General features: G+C 47.1%; 1 protein-coding gene across 6 annotated transcripts in view; it reads left to right on the top strand.

Annotated features, from left to right (window-relative positions):
• The first annotated feature begins 120 nt into the window (after positions 1-120).
• LOC109307088 (myomegalin-like) overlaps positions 121-18,808 on the top strand; it is a 76,847-nt gene continuing 58,159 nt past the window's right edge. For 3 of the 6 annotated variants that reach the window (XM_019530750.1, XM_019530751.1, XM_019530748.1), the window contains exons 1-16: positions 122-1,365; positions 6,067-6,186; positions 8,017-8,136; positions 8,437-8,529; positions 9,135-9,350; positions 10,582-10,740; positions 11,174-11,287; positions 11,570-11,707; positions 12,113-12,292; positions 12,953-13,147; positions 14,298-14,444; positions 15,101-15,182; positions 15,864-15,955; positions 16,794-16,910; positions 17,798-17,935; positions 18,349-18,461. In XM_019530750.1, the coding sequence (XP_019386295.1) occupies positions 223-1,365; positions 6,067-6,186; positions 8,017-8,136; positions 8,437-8,529; positions 9,135-9,350; positions 10,582-10,740; positions 11,174-11,287; positions 11,570-11,707; positions 12,113-12,292; positions 12,953-13,147; positions 14,298-14,444; positions 15,101-15,182; positions 15,864-15,955; positions 16,794-16,910; positions 17,798-17,935; positions 18,349-18,461 (3,167 nt within the window). In that variant the 5' untranslated portion in view covers positions 122-222. Of the gene's footprint in view, positions 1,366-3,627; positions 5,551-6,066; positions 6,187-8,016; positions 8,137-8,436; positions 8,530-9,134; positions 9,351-10,581; positions 10,741-11,173; positions 11,288-11,569; positions 11,708-12,112; positions 12,293-12,952; positions 13,148-14,297; positions 14,445-15,100; positions 15,183-15,863; positions 15,956-16,793; positions 16,911-17,797; positions 17,936-18,348; positions 18,462-18,808 lie in introns of those variants that run through there. The other 3 variants (XM_019530746.1, XM_019530747.1, XM_019530752.1) reach the window with 2 other exon arrangements.

Below are 18,808 nucleotides of genomic sequence, written 5' to 3' on the forward strand. Positions count from 1 at the left end.
GGGGGTGTCTGGCCAGGTGGGGCAGCGGGGAGCCCGTGTAGCCGTGGCCTAGGGGGGTGCGCGGGGCCGGGGTGGCTGCGCATTGCCTGAGCCAGGGGAGCCCCTGGGGTGAGGGAGGTCTAGGGGGTCAGGCCCTGGGGACGCACTGAGGGAGCAGTCGGAGCCAGGAGCATCTGCGCACAGGTCTGGGCCGCAGCCTGGGGCTGGGCGCCAGTGAGGAGGATGCGGGAGGCCTGCCGCATCTGCGCCCGGGAGCTGTGTGGCAATCAGAGGCGCTGGATCTTCCACCCGGCTTCCAAGCTCAACCTGCAGGTGCTGCTGTCCCACGTGCTGGGCAAGGAGCTGTGCCGCGATGGCAAAGCCGAGTTTGCCTGCAGCAAGTGCGCCTTCATGCTGGACCGTGTCTACCGCTTCGACACAGTCATCGCCCGCATTGAGGCGCTCTCCATCGAGCGCCTGCAGAAACTGCTGCTGGAGAAAGACCGCCTCAAGTTCTGCATTGCCAGCCTGTACCGGAGGACCAATGGCGAAGAGCTGAGTCCTGATGACAAAGTGGGGGACGGCACTGTGGACCTTTCAAGCCTGCCCGATGTCCGATATACGGCCCTTCTGCAAGAGGACTTTGTCTATTCTGGGTTTGAGTGCTGGATGGAGCACGAGGAGCAGGCCTCAGAGTCACACAGCTGCCACGCTTCAGAGAGCGGGGTTAGCCGGCCCAGGCGATGCCGGGGCTGTGCTGCTCTGCGCGTTGCTGATTCTGACTACGAAGCCATTTGTAAAATCCCGCGAAAGGTCGCCAGGAGCATCTCTTGCGGGCCTTCTAGCAGGTGGTCTGCAAGCATGTGCAATGAAGAGCCACCCATAGGCGAGCTTGGAGCCACTGAATCACCCAATGCCAAAGTACCTGCGGATGGAGAGAGCATGGAGGAAGGGACTCCCGGGTCCTCCATTGAATCCTTGGACACGACTGTGGAGGTCAGCTCTCTGCAGCAGAAGGAGGAGGAAATGGACAAAGGTGGAAAAGGCAGTGGGAAGTGCGACTATTGCGCTGATGATCGCACCACTCCAAACTCTTCATTGAATGGTAATAGGTTGGAGCTAGCTCTTAGCCTGATCAAAACCTGTGACTACAAGCCTGTTCAGAGTCCCAAAGGCAGTAGGTTACCTGTTCTAGTGAAATCCAAGCCCAGCCATGACGCAATGGATGGAAGTCCTCATGCTGGTTCGATGACAACTGGTTCTGGATTCCTGAACGCAGATGTGAAATCCTTTTCCCGACCTCCTCTGGGCTTTCCCTTGGAGATGTCAGATCTGCAAGAGTTGTGGGAAGATCTCTGTGAGGAATATATGCCGCTTCAGGTTCAGGTACAGATTGATGAGCAACACTGCGATTTAACAGAGGTCCTGCCATCTTGGCTGAGAGTCCAATCTGGATCCAGCTGTGCTGGGATAATACAGATAGCCAGTCCTATCTGAGCAAAAGGCTAGGAATGGGTAGCTAGGCACTCAACCACTGTTCTTATACACACCCCATCCCTTTTCTGTGACATTTCCATAGTATTCTTTTCCTGCTGTGTTTGAGAAATGAGCCCTCCATAGGTTTTTAGCCTCTTGCCTCTTAAGTTTCCCTGAATCAAGGATACCAGCAAGGTTTGGCTGATATTTCCCTTTTTGTTTCTTGTTTCCAGCAAAGCAAACACCAGTTTAATTTCTCCTCATTACTTTCTAAGGAGTAAGTTTTGAATCTGTTAGTTCTGGGTTGCTAAAGGGTGTAGTTTAAGCTGCCAGATGCTTCTTTAATAGCAGTTCAGTTTTCTTTTGGACTTTGTAAGTTATAAAGTTATAATTTGTATCTGTTCTGGGGTGGTGGGAACTGCTTTTTTTTGCAGGCAGAGCTCCACAATCTAATGTTCTTTGTCTCTCCCCAGTTCTTCCAACTTGGTCAGCCCTCAGGAATCCCGTTATGGTGTTGGCAGTGAGGGTGTTGTCTTTATGAATAGATTTGCTCCAGTGGGTGACTTAAAGCTAGCATTCTCAGTAACTGATCCTTTAGAAAAATTTAACAATCAGTAGCAGTTACTGCTGAGAGCCTGTGAGCTTTTGCAGGAACTTCAAGCATCTTAATCATCTGCATAGATTCCAGGTGACAATTACCTTTGGATTTTCACTGCTCTTTTGCCTGGCTTTAAAATTCTTGTTAATACATGATCACAGGGCTGCACCTGTATTTCTTTTTTCACTTCTCTTATCATCCATTAAAGTCTCATGTCAGCTTTAATTCAGCAATATCCGTGTCAGTCTAATTGCCTTGGCATTAGCAGGCTTAGTGCTGTCTAATTTTCCAGGTAGCCTCAGGGATTAGAAAGATACTTGTTTACTACAGAAGCAACTGTAGATCTATTGGGTGATTGCTCTCCTTATGCAGTGAGTTGTGCTCATTCTTTTCCAAGCTCTGGCATTTTCCAGGGGTGTGTACTTTTTCCACAACAGCTTTTAGCATGAAAACTTGCTATGGAGAAAGCCAGACTGACAGAAGCTGACAAATTCCAAAGCCTAGTCTGATGATCCATTTGTCACCAGTAATTGAAGATTTGCTGACACTACCTAGGGAACCTTGAAAAATGAAGGGAAAATACCATCATCTCTGTATACCTTGTTGCCTGGTTTTTACCATTACAGACTGATATACCAAAATAGGATCTTTCTTACTGCACAGCTTTTCCACCATTAGTTTGTATGGTGATTACATGACATTTCAGTTGCATCACACATCTTACTTAGCATTTTCATTTCATCTCAGAATTACTTACAAAGGGTTTCTTCAAACCCCAGCCTCTGTCATGTGTTTGTCCTTATGGTGAATCTTATGCCGAGTTTTTCATTTCCTGTTTCTTACCATGGCAACAAACCCAACACAGAATGATGTCTTCAGTGCTAAATCTGGCATAAATCGAAAGCACTCACTCCTCTTTAACAGAAGGATTGGAGAGTCAGAGTTGCCAGTAAATAGTTCTCATATAAATATTTTCTTTATTTTTTTCTCCACCCTAGCCTAAGTGCCACTGCGTTAGAGCCAAATATTGCCCTCTCTCCACTAATGTGAATGGATTCGCCAGTTGAGAGTATTACAGGGTTCTGAGACAAGACACCACTATTTTCTTGGCTGAAACTTCAGTGTTCTCTCATATTCACTGAATAAATTAAGATGATGCAAAGCATCGTGATCTCTTGAGCATGTGACCTGTTAGGCTTTGTTGGTGCCAGCTGTTTTCCTTAAAAAGCCATCTCTTTCCCTTACAGCTCCAGAGATGGTAGCAATTATGGTAGTGCCAGCATAGACTAGCTACCATTGCTTTATTAGCAGCTTTGGGGAAACTAGCACTCTGCAGATATAGAAGCACCCTAGTAATGGATTCAGGGGCCAGCCTTTGGTAACAGCCATTGTTGCTGTCACTCTTGGAGCTACACAGGTGTGAGTTTGGGGACGGCAGAATTTTAGGCAGTGTAAGAGAATCTCTGGAGAGCAATGATCATGTTCAAGTATAATGTCCCATGTAATAAAGAGCTGAGGTTGTTAGATCCTGAGTCCCAGGCCTTGGCCTCACCTCAGTCCTTATTGCATAATGAAATTAGAAAGACTTTAATTTTTTAAACACTGAATTCAGAAGGTGAAGAAAAATTGTTTTTTGACTTCTTTGCAGCAGCTAAGTTCTAGAAAATAGTTACAGGTTTCCCCACAGATGTTCCTCATCTTTGCACAAACCTGCCAGGCAAGATGATTCTGTTAATACAGCTGAAATGCTGGTGGCTGCCCATGGCATGTGTGCAGAAAGCCTGTTTTGTTTATTTATAACATCATATTGTTCTTGCCTACCCTCTCAAGCCAGCAATGATTCCTGCCTTTTCTGAAAGCTAGGTCCAGACCAAGTTTCATATGTTGGCTACAATAAGGTGTATTGCACCTTTATTGTAGGGCTTTGTATAGCAGGCTTTTACAAGCTACGACAGCAGAAGGCTGCAATACCATGAAGACAGCTATTGATTCTTGAGTCTCTGCCAGTTAACGATAGCTGTGATACATGGAAGAGCTCATTTTCAGTTGTCTGGCTGCAGTTTTTAGGGCTAGTCATAAGTTGTTATTCAGCTACAGAAATCTCTGTATTACATATCTGGTCATGCTGATAGCCTTTAGAGTATGAGTCTGTGGTTGTCAGCGCTGCCTGGAGGATCCTTCCTTTCTTTCTTGCTCTTCAACCCCCAACATGGCTGATACTTTTTGATGTCCTTGATGCATGGCCCTCCAAAGGTTATCCTCATTGCCTGGTAACCAAATAGATGTTGTGGGACTGAGCATCATAAGATCTTATTAGGTTGGAAACGGTAGAGAACATGGTCTCTGCCAGTCTTGCATCCTCTATAGTGAGAAGATGGTGCGTGCAGTTATATTTTGGAACATAAAGCTTGTGGTTCCATTGCAGTTGTACAGCAAATGGCAGAGAGGTGCTTTCCCTGCTCTGAAGAATTTGCAGGTGAAGCTAACAAATGATAGAGTTTGGAGGGGAAGAGGGGAAAAAAGGGTGCCTAAGCAAACGGTGAGGGTAGCGCTGGAAACAGTTGGATCAGGGAGTGCCCTTCTTCTGGACACAGAAGAGGAGTGGAAGAAGGGCAACTAACAGGAGAGAGTGAGGAGTCCTTGCTGAGCAATAGAAGAGTTAGAGGATGGAGGGGAAGAAAGGAAAGTGAGGACAGGAAACATTGTGGGGAAGGAGTAGGAGGGGATTGGAATAAAAAAAAAGTCAGCAGAGAAAGCATCCTATGTCTCAGGTGCTGCAGAATGTTGCAGGGCTGCAACCTGCCTTGCTGCTGCTGGAGAAAATGGCCTGGGGAAAGAAGAGTTGGTGAATGAATGTGACAGGGCTAATTGGAGCTAGTTACCATCTCCTATGCTTAGTACTGCTTGGAGCTGGCTCTCTGTACCTCTTGCACCTGCTTTGAAAAGGTTATCTGAGACAGGCTCAGATCTTTATTGCACCCACACTAGGAAGGTGAGGGAAGGGAGAAGCTGGGCAATGGTTTATATTTCCCTTGGTTGTTCTTGAACCCTGGATTTTCTCATTCTTGTTAATGACACTAAAAAGAGCATTTCCCACTTACCCCGCCTTTGTCAGGAATGACCTCTGTCCCAAGAAGCTCACAGGCTTAACTCGGCATTGGGCAGTGAGCCAATAGGGAGCGGTGATGGGAAAGCGGAATGTCAATAAAATTATTATACCACCACCCAGTGGAGGCCTGCATAGAGCATGTTACCCTAAGGAAGGGAGTGGTTTTGTTTTCTAAGTAAATGTATGTCTGTCTCAGGCACTGTAGTAGAAGCTAGGTGGGACCTGAATGAGAAATAATTCTCTCTGCATAGTGTGGGGGAAGGCTTAAAGATATATGTGGGTAAGGTATAGGGGTATTGAAGTTGGCATCACTGATAGAGAAAAAGTTGTAGGAGCACCACACATGTCGTCATGGTGGGGAATTTGTTTAGGTCATGTCTTGAGGAAGGTGCATCATAATTGAAGGGGATGTGGTGTGTGTTGGGAGGCAACAAGGAGGAAAGGTCTGAACAGGAGTGTTTTTTTTCAGGGCAGATGGAAACGGTCACATTATGGGCTGAGGTGAAGGAAATGTGGTGGGTTTTAGACACTGCCTGAGGTCAGGATGGGGGAGGAGTCATGGTTAACAGGGCTGAGTAGTGTGAGTCACCAGCTTCAAGGGGATGGTTAAAGTTAAGGGATCAGATGAGATCACCTAATGAGAGGTGTAAAGAGAGGATAGGAGTGAATAAAAAACAGAGCCTTAGGGAAGAGAGGAAACTTGTTCAGAAGTCTAGGGAAGGAGCAGCCAGAAATAAGCATGAAAGAACTCACAGAAGGGTAGAGCTGCAGGTTGAAAGACTGAGAGGCAGATCTAATCCCTGAATTGGTTTTTCTTACATCCCTGGTGCGAGGTCCAGAGTTTGATGAGAAATCAAAGGAGGATTTGATCCATTTTTTTCTCATGTCTTTCTTTCTCTCTTAGAATCTGCATGAGGACCATCAGCAGCTGACTCAGTGTGAGCCTGCAGCCACAGAGCATGTATCCAGGTTGCATGTTGTGGAGCTGCAGGACAGAATCCAGCAATTCGATGCCACCAACAAGGTATCTTTTTCACCACCAGCAAATTCAGCTCTGTTAGGGTGCTTGTTTACCTTAATTAGCAGAGGGAAGCACTTTTTAGCCTGGCTGTGAAGGTTGATACCAGCACCTTAATCTTGGCAGTTTCCAGGTGTGTGTAGTGACCTTGCTCTTGAAGGTGATGCTGTGTGCCTTTTCTGCCAGGATAGGATGTGCTTCCCTTTCTTGTTGACGTACTATCTTACAGTGTCCTTCGGTATCCTATTCCCAAAGCAGTGTTTGAAGGGACTTCCCTTCTGCCTTTATGGAGTCATTGGAGGAAAGTCATCCATGCTTCTAGCTCTGCCAGTCTTTGTATAGTTCTTTGGCCTCACCAAAGGAAGATGCATTATAGCCCATAATTTCACCCTTGTGTGGATTTAAAGGTCATGAATTTGATAATTATTCTGCACAGGTTGCCTGGGGGCACATTCAGCTTAATGCACATTGTCAGGGATTGATGGATGTACTTAAGGATGTTGCTGGGCTCTGCCTTAACTCTGACCATTAAGGAAAAGCACTTCTCAGTGTGGATGCCTCCATGCAGACTTATGCTTAATGGGTAGCAGCCTTCATAAGCAAACAGGATGTTACGGTATGCTAAGAAAAGAATAGAAAAAATGTCTTTATATAAATCACTGGGCTGCCACAACTTGGTTTGGGCCACTCCCTTCCAGAAAAGATAACTGAGAAATAGAAAAAGTCCAGAAAGCAGTAGTGAAAATGATTAGAGGCTTGAGATTAAACAGAAAGAGACAGTTTTAGCAAAAAGAAAAGTTAGAAAGGGAGTAATGTGACGGGGATATACAATACTGAACTAGAAAAGTGTTTGAGAGCACCTATACCTTTAAGGGCGTACAGTGTACATGCTGCTGTAAATATTTGCCTTCTCTTGTAGTAAAAGAACAAGATGTTAAAAAGCAATGACAAAAAAACCCAGAATTATTATGAAACTTGCATTTCATCTGTGGAAGATCTCAGCAGGATGAGAAACAAGGAAGGCTTTGTTGTTTAATGGGAGATAATATGCTTGTATTCTAGTGCGGATGAAAATGGCTGTTTTAAGCCGTAAGCTGAGTGGAGAAACTAGATGGAGACTTTCTCCAACCCCTCCAGCCATGCTGTTGCTAACCTTCCATTATGCAGATTTTACAGTATTAAAGCCAGTGTTTCAGTGTTGAATGCTGGGCTGGATGAAACACTGATCTGACTGAATGTGACATTACCTAAGTCCAGGCAATTGCTACAAGGCAGAATGCCTGGATGGAAGCACTGGAAGACTATGAATAGAAGGTCGTAATATACTATTTGTACTAGGGGAGGAGATGATGGAAGGAAAATAAATGATCTTTGCGCTGTGTGGTTTCTAATTTGGAGATTCCAGACTGGTTTTATGTTGAGGCCTTTGGGAGTGGTACGGACTGGAGCCTTTTCCCCTCCGTTGTAAGAGACTGAACATTCTTTGGGTAGATGGGTGTAAGAGACTTTGCCTAACAAAGTAAGTAAGATCTTTTGTGGTGGGGGGGGAGGGGTAAGATGGTGTGATTCAGGGGCTCTGAGGCAAGGACCAGAGCCTTACTTGTAGACTGGATACTGGGGGGGCTGGAAGTACTATGGAAGCAAATGGGCACAGCCTCAGTGAGAAGGCAAAGCCTGTCATTCCTTTGTGGCAATTGTCTCCATACAACTCGGGGGGAAAAAGGAAACTTAGCAATCAGCATCTGGGCTGCTTGGACTCCGTAACGGATTCTTAGGAGTGTTTTTTAGATAAAGCCTCATGCTTGCTAACCAGGCCATTATCTTGTACATGTTCAGTTGCTTCAGGAAAAGCTGAACGAGTTGAATTTTGAACTAAAATCTGTCCGAGAAACGTCCCGGAAACAAGATCGTACAATCCAGAGTCTGAATGAGACCCTTAAGAGCAAAGATTGTGAGGTAACTAAGAACACAAGGGAGGGCAGAGGGAGGGCATGTATTGTGGCCTGGCAAGGGAAGTGCACTTGCCATGTGGGTGTGTGCATATGCATGCCTTAACTGTTTGAGACAGTATTTGAAGAAGGAGCACTTCAGCCGCCCCTACACACCTGTAATCTCACAGGCTTCTCCTGTGCCTTGTTTCTGGCAAAGCGCTTGCACTAGTTTCCTATGGAGGGAACCCATGCCCAAGATTCCTGCAGGTAGCATGGCTTATGCTTGGCTTCCTAAAGGTTGAGCATCCTATCCTTTTTCTTGCAGACAGAAGAACTGTATCACGTGATTGAAGGGCAGAATGAGACGATGGCCAAACTACGAGACATGCTACATAGGAGCCAGCTTGGGCATTTACAGGTACATCTCTTTGTCCCCAGGAGTGATAGATGCGGGTGAGAAGCCTTGGGCTTGACTCTGTGGGGCTCCTTTGTTCTAAACCAGAGGTGTTCAACCCCTGGCCTGCAGTGGCTCCTTGCAGGTCTGGAAATTTGGCAACTGTGAGGCAGTGCTGCTGCTCCCCTGTTGCCAATTTTCTGGATCCATGGGAAGCCCCAGGCTCTGCACACTGAATGGGATGCCTGATCCCAGTGCACAGGGCTGGTTGAAGGCAATGCCAGTCTCCTGGGACCCAGTCCTGCTGTGCAGGTGGTAGAAGGGGGTCATGCCAGGTCCCTGGGACCCAATCCCAATACAAAGGGGCAGGGCAGAGGGGTGGCACCAGGGCTCAATCCTAGTATTCAGGGCAGGGGAGGTGGTGGTGCCAGGCCCCCGGGACCCAATCCTAGCGTGCAAGGTAGGGAGGGGGCGGTGGTGGGCCCCAGGCCCTGATCCAGCTTGCTGACTTGCCCCACATCACTCATGAGGCCCTCAGGGCCAAAAGGTTGAGTGTCACTGTTCTGAACAATTCTTGTGAGCTCAGCCATATGCACTCTCAGGTTTCTGGTTTCCCCCCTTCTTGTTAGATCTCGGAAAATCCATCCCCTGCCCAGCAGCAGCAGGTGGCACTGCTGGAGCTGCAGAACACACTCTTCTGCACCCAGTTGGAGGTACAGAAGGGGAAGAGAGCTCAGCGGCAGAAAGAACATCAGCTGGCTGAAGCCAGGAGGGCTCTTCAGCTCCTAGAGACTGCTGTGCAGGAGGAGCAGCAGCAGCAGGAGGCAGCGTGGAAACACAATCAGGTTGGCCCTGTGGCAACTGCTGTATTTGTGCTGAGGCCTCTCACATGAATGCGATCCTGTGTTTTGAGTGCATGGGGGAAGCAAACAGCTGATCTCAAAGCTTTGAAAAGCTAAATGCCTTACACATGCTCTTAACTGTACCTCCTATTAGTCCAAACAGCTTGCGATTTGAAAATAAATCTACACAGCCAGGGAAGATGCTTAGTAGTAGTGTGGATGAGTTGTGTTGCTTATTGGCAAACTCTTGGCTGGTGCAGAGACCCCTGTGCTTGTTTGTAGTGTGAGCTGTGACTCAACTAATTAGCAGCCACTGACCTGAAAACATGCACCTGTGGCCAGAACAAGGAGTTTAAAAAAAAGATGTACCTAAATGCAGGAGAAATTGCATCAGATTTAAAGTCACATAGTCACTTGTGACATGGTGATTAAAACATTTCATTGAGCAGTTGTGCATTTAGGGGAGAAAGTCCAAATGTGCATCTTGTGCTGCATGCCACTTTCCCAATGCAAACTCAGTTGGACCTGAACTAATAAGGACCTTCTCTGAGACTGAAGAATGGGCAGCTCTATGTTTTGAGTTATTTGGCTAGGAAACAAAATGCACCATTGGAAACAGGAGTTGAAATTCTCAAAATTAGGCTGGTGCTTAGTACTCTGTGACAAGCAGTCACTTGGAACAGGGGAGGAGTTTAGAGTTTAAATGTTTTGCTGTTGTTCCTTTGAAATTATACATGTTTGACAGTTTGCTCCCATCAGGAATGTAAGTAAGGAGTTGGGTATGGTTACGTGGGAAAGCATTAACCTCCATAGTGATGGAGGCACTTCAGAGACCCTCTCTGCATGGCTGCTGAAATGCCAATTGCATCTACAGGTGTACAGCCCAGGTATCCAGCATAGTTTCTGTAAGCGCACGTGCTCTCGCTCTCACTCTCACTCTCACTACATCAGCATGGTCCTAAGGAGTTAATACTGCTCCTCTGGGAGATTAAACTCTCAGTTTTCTTAGCTGAATGAAAGCAACTCTAGTGACTTGGAGCACCTGTCTCAGAATCCCCAGTGCCGTCTCCTGGAGCCCAGCTTACCTTCATTGTTTGGTGAGATTCCACTGGGTAATAGGAGCTCTGAATGAGCTGCACGTGCCTGTCTTTGTTGCTGCGCACTTAGTCTTCTGGCTCTTTGTAGGGAAGCGGGCATTTAAGGACAAAGTAGTGAGGTGTATATTTCTTTCCAGGAGCTGCGTGGTTTTGTGCAGAAGCTCCAAGCAGAGCTGAAGGATAAGGGTCAGCAGCTCCAGAACTTAGAGTGGGAGAAATGCCGTGAGACCCAGGCCCACAAACAGAGACTTCAGCGTCTGAGCCAGAGTCTGGCTCACAAAGAGCAGCTCCTGCAGGTGAGATGACGACTCATTCAAACTGGGAGCGATCCTTCAAGGATCTCAAATCTCTTCTTGATACTTGCCTGCCAGCTACCCCCTGGGGCCTTAGATCTTAGTAGGACCTGTTGTCCAAGGGGGTAGGTTGGAGTACGAAAGCAAGCAAGTCTTGGGCCCCAGCCATGGGTATGGAGCAGCAACAGCTGAACTAGATGCCAGGTTAACTTGGTCCCAGGCAACTTCCACTGAAGCCAGAGTGGGAGGGGAATAAACAGAATAGAAAATAAATGTGGTGAGTGGATTTGCCCTTCCTTGAAGTGTTTAGGGAGAGAGGAGGTCACTCAGCCTTCACCTTGCTCTCACTTTGTGATTTTTCTGGACTGGGTTTAGTAACATCTTTCTGGTGTTCAGTGGTGGGTCTCATATGTCCTCTCTGGGACTTTTCTCTCAGGAATCCAGGGAACTGCGACATCATCATCAGAGCTTGGACAAGAGCCCTACAGTGGCAAATGCAATGCTGGAAAAGCTGCAGCAGCGAGTCAAGGACAGAGATGCTGCATTGGAGGTAAGAGCAGGATGCTCCAGTGTGTTGTTCCCAGCCTTTCCTTAGGTTTAGTCTCGGGACTTTAGTGGGGATGGGTGGCACCATATCCCTCATGCTCTTCTCCCCATCACATGCCCTGCACTTCCTTTCCTCTGGGTCTGGGAGACTGAGCTGTAGTGTCCCCTACCTCACCAGTGGGAGAGCAGAGGGCTTCCCTTAGTGAGTAGGGAGTTCAGGGTGACTTCTCTGCCGGATGGAATCTTACCATAACCCTTAAGTGCCCACTTCCCTTTCATTTTATAGCGAGCAGTAGATGATAAGTTCTGTGCCCTGGAAGAGAAGGAGCAAGAGCTGCGGCAGCTCCACCTCTCAATAAGGGAGCAGGAGCGTGACCTGGAAAGATTGCGAAGCATCCTATCCAGCAATGAGGCCACCATTCATGTAAGTGCTCACATCTCCCTGCAGAGCACAGTCCCATCTGACAATTGCAGTATAGACAGTTGCCATGTTCACTCCTGGTTAATGCACCCTTCTGCCCATGACTGGGCCCAACCTATCCGTTAGCACTCTTAGCAAGTCCCTGCCATGATCCTGCCCCTCATCTCTCCTCTCTCTGTCCTGGGATCCACTGCAGAAGGAACCAGGCTGTCAGCTCCTGGATAGCTTGGTTCTGTGGGGTATTACTTAGCTGGACGCTGAAAGTTTTCCCCAGGGAGACTGAAACTACGTGTTGTGTGGAAGGGTGAAACCCAACCAGTCTTGATCCTGTTCATTTCAGTGCCCAAGAAACTTTAACTGGGCTTTGTCCCATGTTGAATTGTTCCCTGTTTCCTTTATGGTCTTCAGAGCCTAGAAAGCCTGCTGAAAGCCAAAACCCTGGAACTAGAGCAGGCATCAGCAACCTGCCAGAACCTTCAATGGCTGAAAGAGGAAGTGGAAGCCAAATCCAGCAGCAGGCAGAAGGAGCAAGAAGGGATCATTCAACAGCTGCAGACCTCTCTGCATGACAGGAACAAGGAAGTGGAAGTAAGAGCCCTGTCGCTGCTGCTGTATCACTTGACTAGTTGCAGGCATCAGTCCCTGAGGGTTGATGCTGGGCCTCCACAATGTACTCGTCCCTAGGGAAGACAGGGCTGTGCCCACCTGAGACTTCCTGGCCTGAAGTGGTCTTTGGGACCCAGTGTGTCACTCTGTAAATATATTGCTCAAAGGGAAGGATTTTTGTGGGTGATCTCTGTAATTGAACCAACAGAAGAGTTGGGGAGGATACAGGCAAACTTTCAGGTACCAAATACCTTTCTTCAGGCACAGTGTGCAAGAGACCAATGCAGTAATATGAACAAGAGCACAAAATCTGCATAATTGCAGACCTGATGGCAAAGACCAATGCACAAAAGAGGGTCAGCTTCTGAGTGATGTGCCTAGCTTCTGATGCTGCCACATGTTGCCAGGCAATGGGGAGAGAGCCTGGAGAACTGTTTTCTGGGGTCCTGGCAGGCTCTGGTAATCGTGTTGGTAGAAATGCTAGCAGGCATTGAGTCTCAGCCAGCCTTTCCATAAGGTTGAAGGGCACCATCTCAACAGGCAGTCATCGCTAAGTGGGTTAGGGCTAGATGTGGGGCACAGCACTCAGTGCCTCTGAATATGGAGGCGGAAAATCTGATCCCTCTCCTTTTTCTCTCTTAGGAACTCACAGCCACCTTGCTTTGCAAGCTAGGCCCTGGGCAGAGTGAGATCATAGAAGAGCTGTGTGTACGCCTCCAGCGCAAGGAGAGGATGTTGCAGGATCTCCTGAACGACCGGAGCAGGCAGGTGGTGGAGCATGAGTCTGAAATTCGGGGCCTGCTTCAGGCCATTAGCACCAAGGAGGAGCGCAGCCGAGTAAGTTATGCTTGGAGCAGTGACCCAGTGCAAATGTGATGGACCTTCACTGTATTAGAGAGGCTGGAGACTCATCCCCAGCTTCTGTCGGTGTCATGACAGGAGGCTGCTGGGAATATCTTGGGTTTCAGATTGCTGTTGAATTGAATGTGAGGTCTCCCGTGTTAGTGCATAGTTAAGGTTACAAATACTACCTCATTTTCTGCAGGACCACTGGAAGTTCTGGCACTGTCCATGTGTCCCCAGGCCAAATAGGCCTGTGTTGCCTGTAGGAAGTTCTGTACTAGGATCCAGAGCTGTACATAGCAGAGGGAGTATATACAAATTCCAGTTTGAATAGGAATTCCACCATGACTGGGCCAGTAACACCAAAAGGAACCAATGGAAGGGTGAGCCTCAGAGCCCCTCATCCACATGGGTGATCCCAAGCCACCAGAAAGAAGCCCTTGAGCCATCTGCCCTGCATAGATCCAGAAGATGGAGGCATGTGGTGTTGCAGTTTTGTAGGCATGGCATGGCCATTATGGTTAGATTTAACAGTTGTGCTAGTGTTCAGGATTCTTTTTGTTGGCAATACATATGAGTTGTTGCTATGAGAGTTCAACGAGTCTTCAGTGTTGCTTATTATATATTTAGTTCCATTAATTTAAATATTACCTGGGTGTTTTTGCATTGCATTACCTTTCATGGGAACTAAATTAAAAAATTGAGTCTATTTCTCTCCTCTCAGCATTTCGCTCCATATTAGCTCCTTCTCACTCTTGATCTGTCTTTATCCTCTCCTTAGAATCTCCACAGGGCTCTCCTTCAGCAAGGAGGGGATGCTAAAATCTACAGCTTTTCTGTCAGTGGAGCTGTTACCAGCTAGCCAGAGATCTTATAGCATCAGCAAAGTGTTTAGCAAGTATTTTGGTAGTGAAAGCAGGGAGTTGTAATAGAAACCGTGTACCTCTGACTGTGTGTGCAGACTTTCTACTGAACTTGGAAATGAGATTGTCTCCTAACCTTAGCAGGTAGATAAAAAGCCTTTCCTGATCCATCGTGGACAAGCAGTCTGTGTGGTGAGGGGCCAAATACCTTGCAAATAATGAAGAAACCAATTCATCCCCTTTGCCTTCTGTCCTCTCCCTTTGTTTTCGTGCCATGTCAGATTGCTGCAGAGAAGATGGTGCAGGCTCTGGCAGAAAGAAGCTGTGAATTACAAATCCTGCGCCAGCAAATGATGGGGAAGGAGCTTGGGAAGAACCACAGAGCCAATGCCAAGCTGTTCCAGGAGGATGGAGAGCAGCCCATTCAAGTAGGAGTTGCACCCTGGATTTCCGTGTGCTCTGCATGCTGTCTCATGGCAACAGAGAGGGCAGAGCATAGTAGAAGCGGATAGAGGAGAGGGATGTGTCCGAAAGGGAGTGGAAAGAAATAGAAATAGGACAGGGAAGAGAGCAAGCCCAAAGCTTAAAAAAATAGATATGATCGGGCAGGTCCATTGTGCAAGAATCCTTCCCAATATGAAATATTCCATTGGTAGGCATGGTACAGGCTTCAGGCTGCGTGCGACCCCACCTACTTCCCTACATCTGGAGTCTGACCTGTGCTGAATCCTGCCACTTCTTTCTTCCCATCATTTGGCTGTTTAAGTGCCCTTAAGTAGGCCTCAGTCAAATCTTGCTTTTGTGGCTGCATCCTCCTCTGATGCCGCCAGCTTCAGAGTCCTTCAGACCTTTCCTTTGGGTCCTTTCGTAGGCTTGTCCACATCTGATCTGTTTGCCTCCCTCCATTGCTCTGCTTTGGATTCTCCAGGACTTGATGGCCTCTGGCTAGCCCCTTCCCTGAGACCCTGTTTGATCAAGCTGCTGGAGTGCAGCCCCTGGAGATGGACTGGGAGACCTGGTCCACGCAGGGTGCACAGAAGAAGCTCAAGCAGTAGGATACTGAGAGAGTTCTTTGTGTTTTCAGGATTTACTGCAAGGAGGTTGTGGTGACACCACCACCAGCACAGTCTCCAAGGGACAGGACAGCAAATACCAGCCAGGAAGAGGTCAGTGCAGTGGCAGATTTTGTGCCGTTCATAAGGTGACAAAATGGGGCTTTTGCCACTGGGGAGAACTTTGCTGCTGTCTCTTTGCTGCTGGTTTCATGCAGCAACCAATAGAGACCTCAAAGCAGGAGTGTTGAGAGATCAGACTCAGAGCCCTGGCTCCCTGAGGAAGGGTGGGATTAAAAAAACTGGGCAGGAGTTTAGCAAGCAGTTGAAGATGTTGGGTACTAGATATGGGGATGGAAACTGGCATTCAGAATTCTTGACTCACTGAGTGGCAGGAGTTGGTGTGGGAATGGGAACTGATGTTTGCTGATCACTGGCATAACCAGGATGCCAGATTCTTGACTGGGAGAAGCAGAGTTAATATAAGACAGGAGATGATATTGGGACACTCTATAGGACTGGGGCCATTTGATTCTGAAGGGGAAAGCAGCCAGATTTGAGTGTGTCAGACTGGACTTGAGCAGGGGGTAGGTGTTTAAGGATCACAGAGTATGAAGGGTCATCAAAAAAAGGACATGGAAAAGCTATTTGTTCCTGGTGAAAGCTCAGGTGCTGTCAATTGGTGCAGGATTTAAAATTTCATTTTAACAAAGAGATTCTGTCCCTAACCTTTCCATTTGAAAAGAACCAGTAGTTGCACATCAAGCCCTGCATTACTGTAATTCTTCTTTACAGGTATTATGGAGTCGGCTGTAGAACTGGAGAAGGAGCTTGTTAATGCCAAAGAGGAACTTGAGCTGATGGCAAGAAAGGAAAGGGAAAGCAGGGTGAGTTTGTATAGAGACCTCATGTGTCTTGTTTCATTTGAGACCAGTTCCAGACTGGACAGCCTTCAAACTCTAGTGCAGTGCTTAGTCCTTTCCCCTTTGAGAGGAAGCAGGGGTTTCTAATACTAACATGTAGGGACCCTTCTTTTTGGGGGTTTCCTGAGCTCTGCAATAATAATTGCCCGTAGTCAAAGCCTAGTGGTACTTTACTGTTAACCCTGCTGTCTTGGTCACTTTCCAGCTTTCCATCTAGATTCCCTGTTTCCTAATGGATATAACTTTCTTCTTTGCATCTGGTTCTAAAAAATATGCTGCCCCTTACAACCTCCCCTTAAGTAGCAAGGTCTCAGTCTAGCAAATCACTTCATTTTTATTTTTCGGGACCTGTATTAGCTTTACTAGCTTAGCTTTACACTTTCCAAGGGATGCTCCAGTTTCCAGTGTCATGACTCTTTCCATTCTTCTGTAGGATTTTCCTCACATAGTGTCATTCATGGAGTAAACAGATTGATGCTAATCCCTTCATCTCACTGTATCAACTCCATAGTTTCTGATCTCAATAGAGGGATTGAAGAAAGGGTCTGATTAGAGTTAAGGCTGAAAGGAAGCTTCTATCTAAAGCCTTCTGCCTTCCTTGGAAAAATTGTCTTTTGGCCTCAAACAGAGGCAGCAGTTATACTAGTGCCCCATTGGATGGAGGAAGCCTCCTAAGACTCTAGTCTGCACTATAGTGTAGAAGCATAGGGCTATGGAGTGGCCCAGAACAGGACGTCAAGTTTGTGTGAAGGGTGTCAGCTTTCTCAGGCCTACTGCTGACTCCACGGTTTCTTCTCTGCAGTTGGAGCTCTCAGCTCTTCAGTCTGTGGTGGCCACACAGGAGGAAGAGCTGCAGGTGCAGGTCTCGGATGTGGAGTCCCTGACTAGGAAAATCCAGATCAAAGAGGACCTTATAAAGGTGGGATATTGAGAATTGTCCTGATTTGCTGTGCTTTAGCACCCCCAGGCCATTACCATTATGAGGAGCCATCTAATTCACTCCTTTGCCCCTGCTGACTTCTAGTTAACTACAGTAGATACCTGAAACCAGGAATTGGTGTTTCCATGGAGATAAGCCATGAAACTGAGGCATCTACTAATAAATAACAGGTCTGGTCTCTTCACGTGTAATTTAGGCCTCACTTATGAAGTGTGTAGCAGCTAATGGGGTCAGCATCCTCTGTCCTGGTTCTTGTTCGATGGATCTTGTACAGGAGGAACTGTAAACCCATGATACCATTTGAGATGCTTTCTGGAGTCTCCTAATGTTCTACTCAAAGGATTATTTAGGAATACAGGCAACCCCTGCTTAGTGTTCTTAATTGGTTCCTGAAAAAATGAGCATTAAGTGAAATGAGCGGTAAGTAAAACCGAAAGTATTTGATAACCCAAGGTGGCAACTGCAAGTGTTTTTAATGACCCACGATGGCAACCACAAGTGTTATAAAGAAATTCAAGGACTAAGTGGAATCGAGTATTGATTTTAAATGAGCTTTATAGTGAAATAGTGCTAAGTGAAACAGCCTTAAGCAGGGGTTGCCTGTATTCACTTGCAAAATGCTCTTGCTGAGGTGTTCTGTAGAACAGTGCTTTGCGTCCTGCGCAAAGTCTCACTTCAGGATGTTGTGTGCAATGCACTTCACAGTCCACAGGAGTTCCTGGAGTTCCTTTTGTTGAAAACGCTAATCCTGTAGCGTCTCCAGGAACCTTTTTTAATTTTAGGTCCCATAACTTGCAAAAAAATTCAAGGGTCTTTCCTGTAGTTAATCCATTCTCCAGTCAACCATTTACTTTCTTGGCTTTCAGGATCTGCAGATGCAGCTGGTTGACCCAGAGGAAATTCCAGCCATGGACCGACTGACCCAAGAAGTTCTGATGCTTCGAGAGAAAGTGTCTATCACAGAGTCACGAGGACAGGAAGCTGCAGGGAACAGGAGGCAACAGGTAGCATACTCTGTAGTGGTATCCCCCTCAGAGAGTCTGTCCTGTGATTCAAACTCAGACTTGTTGCCTTTTTTTGGTCATAGGTGGGATTACCATAAAGACTATTTTCTGCCTTGAATAGCACTGTAATACTATTGTCCTTGGAAACTGTGGCTAGGATGTGGTGTAAGCCAGAGAATTAGGCTCTCTGTATGGTCCATAGAAACGCAGAGACAGGCCTAAACCCCATTCTGGTCTTAAGCAAAGAAGCTTTGGCTGGGGTCTGGAGTCAAGAGTCTGACCCATTCTTTCCCACTCAAAGTCTTTTAGACAGAAAGGCCTGGTCTGTCCCTGTGGAAACCAAAACTCACACCATTGGGGCTGCAAAGCTCCTTTTCTCCCTTTTGCTTCTTGTTTGTTTTCTTCCCCCACAGCTCCTACTGATGCTGGAAGGGCTGGTGGCTGAGAGGAATCGACTGAATGAAGCTCTGCAAGCAGAAAGGCAGCTCTACAGCAGTCTGGTGAAGTTCCACACACACCCAGACAGGTAAGCGATCTCTGCCCCCACTTTGCACCATTCTTTGCCTTCGTTGCTATGTCATCCTGCTAGAGAAGGAGTAGGGCTGTCCCAGAGGACTTGGAAAGACCTAGCACTAGCACTTAGATTAACATCAGCCAGAAGGAAACCTGTGCTGCAGTAAGGAGTGCCCAGGTGAATAATCAAGGAGGAGCTCAGTGCAGTGTTGCTCAGGAAAGACTGAATTGCTGTCAGCTTTACCCTGCTGAAAGATCACACTAGCTAGGTAAGGCACTCCCATAGCAAGTGTTTGAAAAAGGTCAGGTTTAATAGCCCCGCAGAGATTTCACACTCCCTTCAGATTCCCTGATGCTCAT

The sequence above is a fragment of the Crocodylus porosus genome, unplaced genomic scaffold (assembly GCF_001723895.1).
Source record: "Crocodylus porosus isolate Cpor-Errol unplaced genomic scaffold, CroPor_comp1, whole genome shotgun sequence".
NCBI lineage: Eukaryota > Metazoa > Chordata > Crocodylia > Crocodylidae > Crocodylus > Crocodylus porosus.